Source organism: Centrocercus urophasianus, unplaced genomic scaffold (assembly GCF_019232065.1).
Source record: "Centrocercus urophasianus isolate 14NV4802_14NV808 unplaced genomic scaffold, USGS_Curo_1.0 seq_13, whole genome shotgun sequence".
In the NCBI taxonomy this organism is placed as follows: Eukaryota; Metazoa; Chordata; class Aves; order Galliformes; family Phasianidae; genus Centrocercus; species Centrocercus urophasianus.
In genome coordinates, this window is record NW_024884475.1 from 39,503,063 (window position 1) to 39,510,570 (window position 7,508).

General features: G+C 45.6%; 1 protein-coding gene across 2 annotated transcripts; it reads left to right on the plus strand.

Moving 5' to 3' along the window:
• The first annotated feature begins 1,163 nt into the window (after nucleotides 1-1,163).
• On the plus strand, nucleotides 1,164-7,267 carry GC (GC vitamin D binding protein). Of its 2 annotated transcripts, none has more exons than XM_042812005.1 (12): nucleotides 1,164-1,299; nucleotides 2,911-2,980; nucleotides 3,390-3,522; nucleotides 3,608-3,837; nucleotides 4,524-4,656; nucleotides 5,152-5,246; nucleotides 5,558-5,687; nucleotides 5,774-5,976; nucleotides 6,244-6,376; nucleotides 6,523-6,620; nucleotides 6,863-6,995; nucleotides 7,085-7,267. In XM_042812005.1, the coding sequence occupies exons 1-12, from the start codon at nucleotides 1,239-1,241 to the stop codon at nucleotides 7,136-7,138; spliced, it is 1,473 nt and encodes a 490-aa protein (XP_042667939.1). In that variant the 5' UTR covers nucleotides 1,164-1,238; the 3' UTR covers nucleotides 7,139-7,267. The 2 variants fall into 2 exon arrangements, with proteins under 2 accessions (XP_042667939.1, XP_042667940.1); XM_042812006.1 differs by having other exon boundaries at nucleotides 1,165-1,299; nucleotides 3,626-3,837.
• Nucleotides 7,268-7,508: the final 241 nt, after the last annotated feature.

Consider the following 7,508-nt stretch of genomic DNA (forward strand, 5'->3'; position numbering starts at 1 on the left):
GAAGGTTTGCCTCAGTGTGCCACCAAATAGCTTATAGCAATGCCTCATCCAGTGTTTCATACAGCATTTCCAATCAATTTCCTTCTCAAAAGCAGATTTCTAAGCAAATAAATTACCAAAAAAATGTTGTTAAATAGAGACTCGCTAGAGTGTAGATGAGTTAGGAAAATCTCTGGGTAATTTCCCAACTTGCTTCAGCTCCAAACACGGTCTCCAAATGAGTGAAGTAGAGCTATAGAGCCCTTGAAATGCCCCTTCACCAGGTGGTGTACATGATTGTTGCTTCTTGTCAGATTCATTTATGGCTTTTTGTGTTCAGATGAATATTCATCTTGCTGGTCTGGGGCTGGTCTGAGGTAGAGCTCAGCTGTTGTCCACTTTTTCCCTGCTTAGCACCAGAGTGTAAGCTGTGAAGCACCCCTCATCAGCAGGGGTTCATGAGCAATTATTCTAAAGCTATTTTTAGCAGATTTCTGTGTTTTTCTTTTTTTTTTTCTTGAGAACTGAGAGAGTAGGTGGTAATTCAGCATTATAGCGTAGTCAAAGAATAGACAGGCTATCAGTGTTTATACCAAAATAGCCTATTGTCCAGGTGTCTTCTATAGATAAATGGTAATCGGACACTCCTCAGCTCTCTAAAGGTCACTAATCCTTTTGAGTATCCAGGCTTTTGAGTATGGCATTTTGTTATGTTGTTGTTCTGCACATCTAAAAAGGCTGTCACCATCCTACATAATGTGTCAGCTGGCGTATTTGCTCCCATGGGACATCTTGCAGGGAAAAGCACTTTGCATTTTTGCTGCATTTTCCAGCCATGGGTGCAAGCCATTTTTCTTCCTAAGGCTGACACCCACCAATCACTAATCTCCGAAAGAGCCACCTCTGTCCTCACAAGGAGACTTACTGCATGATCCTTAAATGCTTGTAGGGTACAAGGGACAATTTCCCTCCACGTCTTCTTCTGCACTGATGTAGGGCAAGAAAATCCTACATGGGGTCCTATAGCAATGTGTTACTGTTATCCCTGAGTTAATTATTAAAATCAGTCCCGAATTGGATGTGCTGGTGCACTGGGCCAAGGATGCTCGCCCCCTGCTCTGCAGCCAGGATTAATCATTCATCCGGTGACACACAGGAGCTCCATATAAATTCTGGGCTGGGTTTCCCACTGATGCTTTTTTTGCACGGAGAGGAAAAGCAGTAGTTGTGAGCACGCTCTGCTGTGGCTCCACCACACCATGAAGGCGGTTGTTACCTTCCTGCTCCTGCTTTTTGTAGTAACTCAAGCCGAACATCGAGGTAAGAATGCTTACTCTCAAAATCCTTGTACTGCTGTGGCTGGAATGGATTTACTGCCCCGTACTAAGTAGGGTCTATGATACTGTACATATTAATGTATTAATGATTTTGAGCTTATAAAGAAGTTCAGAAATGAGGTTTACCATCCCCAGTTCTTTTTCTGTATGGAGCCAAGTGAATTGAACACCTAGTTTGTACTCTCTGCTAAAAAATGTAAGGAAGCATAGATCTGCCCCAAAATCGTGCCAAGACATATGTTTTCACTGCTGGGTTATGGAAATGAAGAGGAATTCAAGATGCTCACACCCAGAGCAGGATAGGCTCATATTTGCTTTAGGATAGCCTCTCAGTTTCTTCTCCTTTCAGAGACCGCCTCCCCAGTAACAACAGCAACAAAATTCTAAACCATTACAAAAGAGTATTGACTGCTTCTCTTCATCTCTCTCTGCTTCAGAGATGCAGTCTTCTCTGCAGACTTGCCAGGATTTGTAGCTGTTTAGCCACCTATCTCTGTCTTGCTTTTCTGTTTCTAGAGCTTTGCTTGGTTGCCAGTAGATAAATCCTCCCCAAAACAGCCTATGATTTCATGCTGGATCCTCAAGTTTACCTTCTTTAAAAACCTTATCCTTTTTCTTTTCCCATTGCAACCTTGTAAAATTACTTTTTTTGTTGTTTTTTCTTCCCTCCTTCTGAAACAGTTTACCCTTTGGCTGATATATGATTTACCCCATGGTTTGGGTAAAATGACCCTGCGCCACAGTGGTGGAGGCAGGGGCTGACACACTACAAAAACGGAGATTTGCAGCAGCATGAGAGATACAGACAGGAGAATGCAGCTATGACTGGAACCCTTGGGAGAACAAAGGAGATCTTTCTGTTCCAAAAGCCTCTACAAGAATCATGTTAAAGTTGCAGTAGAGAGGCCAGCAGGGTATCAGTGTTTACCCTGCTGGTATCAAAGTCTAAATGATGCCTTTTGCAGCAAAAAGTCAATACTGTTTCCAAGGAATGCAAGAGTATCTGGGGATGTTTGCTGCCACCTGCTCCTGACCTCCACAACTCCAGATAAAAGCCAACACTGCCTGTTTCACCCAAGCAGAGTGGGCAAGGGGCAAGTGTCCTTTTTCTTCATCTCTCCCAACTTTAGGGAGGATTTTTCCATCTCCCCCTTTCTCTGGATGCAAACTGCAGCAGCACAGTCAGGATACCAGAGCTGCTGCCTAGTACATCGTAGGTCTGACATGAGGGGAGAAGCTGTTGCATAAGAGAAGACAACACTTAAGCAAGGAATAGAGCAAAATTTACATTCTTGTATACGACTGTTTAGTAAAGAAATGAGAAGTGAGAATAAAATGTAGACATGGTAAAGACTTCCCTGGGTAAACTTATGGGAAGAAGAGTAACACCATTACAATCCTCATCGTAAAGTATTTAATAATTATTTTTCCTTTATAAGAGAAAGACATGAGCTATTTTCTACAGTAGATTCAATGGAGCTGAGCAGTACTGTTTAGGTTTTTTTCTGCATTAAGGAAGGTCACTGGGAAGGATGCATCCACTTAAGCAGAATTGGTGAACTGATCCCACATCCTCCTTTTTCCTTGTCTACAGGTAAACCATATGTTCGGGACAAAGTCTGCCAAGAGTTCAAGACCATGGGGAAAGATGACTTCCGAACCATGTAGGTACCTCCTACAATATTTACCCTTTTAAGAAACTAAGCTCAGAGATCTCAGAATTAAACAGTAGCTTAGAAACAGACAGATTTGTTTGCTCATTTATTTATTCCCTGCAAGTGAGGGCTCCTGTAGCTCTTAATGGGCCTGTCTACTGGAGAAAGGCTTCCTCTGTAGTTGAACTCCACAAGACAGCTATGTGGTCAAATAATGAAGAGTTAATGTGCCTAAGGCCTCCTCCAGGCAAAGACCTGCCACCTCCAGCCTGGCAATGCTTTTTCAGTGTGCTGCAGGTTCTTGAAGGACTAGCACTGATGCTTTCCAGGTGGTTTTGTTAGTGTTTTCTGAGGCTGATGTTGGTGTAGGTAATTAGGAAACGCAGTGAGTTCATCCTCTTTTCTTTGTTGTTCTCAGGACCCTCATCATGAACAGCAGGAAATTCTCCAATGCCACCTTCAAGGAGATCAGCCACCTCGTGCATGAGATTGTCTCACTGGCGGAGACCTGCTGTGCCGATGGTGTTGACCCATCCTGCTATGATGCTGGGGTATGTTGACAACAACCAGACCTTGGTCCCTAAAATTTTAGATGCATTTGATTCAGGGGAGTGTTCTCCAGCCCTGGGCAAGCAGTGTCTTCCCTTCCCACAGTCTTCAGCCCTGTCAGCCAAGTCCTGCAGCCCTGACTCGCCTTTCCCTGCCCATCCGGGGACAGCCGCCTGCTGTCTCCACCAAGGCCTGGAGCAGAAGCTGTGCCTGGCTGCCCTAGAGCACCCACCGCGCCAGCTGCCCCACTATGTTGAGCTTTCCAATGAGGAAATCTGCCAGGCGTTCAAGAAGGATCCAAAGGATTTTGCTGACAGGTAAGGGCCAGCAGGTTGAGCTGGGCTGGAAAAAGGGCATGGTCGTGCTGCGATGCCAAGCCAGGGAGCACACAAGCTGGCCAAAGAGTGGAAAACAGCTGAAAATTGGAAAGCAATCTGGAAGGATTCTTGATGTTTATCTTAAAGCCTATCCTTTTCTTTCTGAGATGGAGTAAGAAGGTGTGCACCTCTGTCACTTAGGGCCACCAGGCTCTCTGCCAGGAGTAGCCATGTCACTTCACAAAAGTGCTTTGATCATAAAAACACCGTATTAATTGCTGTAGCTATCTATAGGGGCCAGGAGGTGATAATCCCTGTAGCTTAGAGTACTACACATATCTCTCCCTATCTTGTCCCTGCACCATTGTCCAAAGCAGAAGCAACTGTCTTGGCCCTTGGCCAACCCCTTTCTGGGGCTGCAAGTGCATCCAAACAAAATGTTGGTGTATTCTGGATTTGTGCAGGCCCCAAGGACAGGATTATGCAAAATGAATGAGAAATGGAGGTGGCCATGCAAGTGATTAGAGAAGGGGTATCAGGTGGGTTGATGGATTGATACATTAAGCCAGCAGCACAGGAAGGTACCTGCAGGACTGACATCCCCAGTATCGCTATGATATTCCCATACAACACATCTGCAACCGAGCACATGGTCCTGGAATGTCTGAGGGTTGCCTCTGACACAGGTTCCTGCATGAGTACGTCAGTAGCTACGGCCAGGCGCCATTGCCTGTGCTCTTGGGCTCCACCAAGAACTTCCTTTCCATGGTCTCCACTTGCTGCATATCACCATCGCCCACTGTCTGCTTCTTGAAGGAGGTGAGTCTGCCCCCACAACCTGCTTTTCCCTTTTGTTCATTTACCCCACAAATGCCCATAGCCAAGGGTGGCTTAGCCCTGGCCCCACTCATCTTCAGCCAAGCAGCACGAAGGTGCTGGTTATTTGCAGGTTTTCTTCTACTTTTGTTCTCAGGGATTTTCAAGTTAAGTTACTGGGGATTTTCAAGTTAAATTACTGGTCACCACACTGAATTTCTAGATACACGTGAAGTTGGTGGGACATTCACCCAGATGATGGTGGGACAATTTTCATGAAACTCTGATTAGCTTCAAAACTCAGTATGAGAAGAATTGTTTTTGCCTTTTGTAGCTAATAGTAAAAGAAGACCTGAATTACAGGGCTGCTCACAGTATAGCCAAGCAGCAACTTGGCAAGTACAGTATTCTTTATCTTGCCTGGGAAGAGTTATCCATTTTTCCTGATGGATGTCTCCACTCTACCATCCACTCTACTGCTACGTATTCTTTTTGCAGAAACTACAAAGAAAAACTCTTTCCCTACTCACTTTGATGTCAAACAGAGCTTGCTCCCGCTTAAGAGGATATGGGAAGGACAAAATGAAGTTCAGGTAAAAAGGGGAATAAGGTGTTTTCTGCTCTTCAGGGTAGATGGGGAGTGCTTTCCTATTTTAGATGGTAGTTCCTTTCTGGTTTTCACCAAGATATATTCCAGGAAAGATGGAGGTTACCTCCAATGGAACAAGGCTGGTTGGTCTGTATGAGAGTGCTCAGTTGCTACAATCGTGGGTGGCATGCGCGGTGTGTGGGGAAAGGCAAAAGTACAGATACAAAAATACTAGACATGCTTATGGTCTTTACTTAAGTTTGTGGAATAGATGTTCTGAAATTCTTCAGTTCCCTGTATGCTTTGTCTGCCCAGCTACCTGACCATGCTTGCCCAAAAGATACCAAGTGCTTCATTTGAGGACCTTTCCCCTCTGGCAGAGGATGCAGCTGAAGTGTTCTCCCAGTGCTGTGACTCAGTGGCTGAAAATTGCATTCAGCAGAAGGTAGGACTGTCCTGAGCCACCTTAGTTCTGGGAGGCTCCCCGAGCAGTAACCAAGCTACATATTTCCTCTCCTCCTCCCTCTGCAGTTGTCGGAGCACACCACAAAGATCTGCACCACACTGTCAGCCAAAGACAAAAGGTTTTCTGACTGCTGTGCAGGAAAAAACATCATACAAAACTACTTCTGCATCTCTGCCTTGCAACCAGCTGTGGCCCCCAAACTGCCTGAGCTGCAGAAGCCAACCAATAAGCAATTGTGTGATGATAATGGGGCCCTCCACATCGGAAGGTCTGTACTCCAGTACCCACTGCAACTAGTTTCCTTACTCCTTCTCTTTGTCACATACATATTTATTATATATATATATATATTGTAATTATGTAATTATATATAATTATTACTTGAATTTTTGTCAGTAGCCTAAAGAAATCCACATGCTGTTAGGAGAAGGGTTTGGAAGTGCAGGCTGTACATTGTTGCTGCATCCAAGAACTGGCAGCTTTGATGGGATCAGCCAGTGCTAAATTTTAACTTGTTTTTCCTATCATGCTGCAGGTACTTGTTTGAATTGGCACGGAGGTACACCAATGTCCCTGACGTCTTCCTTGGTAAGCTGTATGATGCCTCTGAAAATGTCATCAGGGAGTGCTGCTCTGCTAAGGATGCTTCAACCTGCCTTGACAGCAAGGTAGCTGGGAGGAATGCCTGTTATTTCACACAACATAAACTTCCTTGACATTGTCCACCGCCTTCCTCTCCAGCTCCCGCATCCCCCCTAAAACCTATGCATGTATGGTCCTGGTTATAGAAATACCCCTCTCTTATGCCACACAGCGACAGCAAATGGGAGCAGAGCTGCCTGCCTTCCTCGAAAGGGCCAACCAGTTCTGTGGACAGTACAATGAGCTGAATTTCCTTGACTTCAAGAAGAGGTAAAGGCTCCTCACCCTCTGGTGGTGCTCCCAGAAATGCATGCTTAATTTAGCCACGCTTTTGCATCTGAAATCTGTCTGTATGAGCTTAACTTCTCCCATGGCATCAGGAAAGTTTTCCCTGCAGACCATGTCATCAAATTTTGGCAGTGCACTATGGTTTGGAGGTTAAATGCACCATGGTCCTTGCAAAAGCTCACCCCACACACTGACACATTCTCCTGTCTGGCCCCAAATTGCAGGCTGAGGGACAGCATCAGGCAGACCAGGCCAGATGCTAGCCCTGAGCTGCTGACACAGCTGACAGACCAGAGAGCTGATTTTGCCTCTACATGCTGCCCAGCGAACTCACCGCCACTCTATTGTGTTGCGCAGGTAAGGCATCTCCCATCACCCCAACATTGTGCATGAGACTATACCTGCCCTGGGTTTGCCAAACTTCAGTTCTTTCTCCCCTCTTGCAGGTGACCGCAGAGCTGGCAAGTACTTGCAAGCAGGGCTCCTGCATGCTGGTCTAGGTGTGAGACAGTGAAAAACAAGGTGAGGGGTCCAGCTGGAGGATGCAAAATGCTGCTGTTGTCTGGACCAGCTTGCAGCCCCCTTACTCATACGTTGCTGCAGCCACAATAAACATATTATAAAAAACACCCTTGCCCTGGGGAGCTCCAAAACCTTGCTTTCTTTATTTTTGCATTGTGGTATGCCCAGTTCCAAAGGGGGCAGCTCACAGACAGGAGGTAAAGGTCCCAGCTTTGGCTGTGGGAGTTAATGTTCTAAACAGTTAGGCAGGAAAATCAAAATCATGTGTCAAGCATCCACTGAGATGGTTTTGCTCTTTCTGACTGTTCGGATATCGTCACTGTGGAAGGAGGCAGTAACATCACAAGG

What these genes read in the sequence shown, in the direction of transcription:
- GC (XM_042812005.1), top strand. Translation starts at nt 1,239, where the DNA reads ATGAAGGCGGTTGTTACCTTCCTGCTCCTGCTTTTTGTAGTAACTCAA. An exon ending in AAAGATGACTTCCGAACCAT is followed by an intron (nt 2,981 to 3,389) that starts GTAGGTACCTCC and finishes TGTTGTTCTCAG; the next exon opens with GACCCTCATCATGAACAGCA. An exon ending in CAACCTGCCTTGACAGCAAG is followed by an intron (nt 6,377 to 6,522) that starts GTAGCTGGGAGG and finishes TATGCCACACAG; the next exon opens with CGACAGCAAATGGGAGCAGA.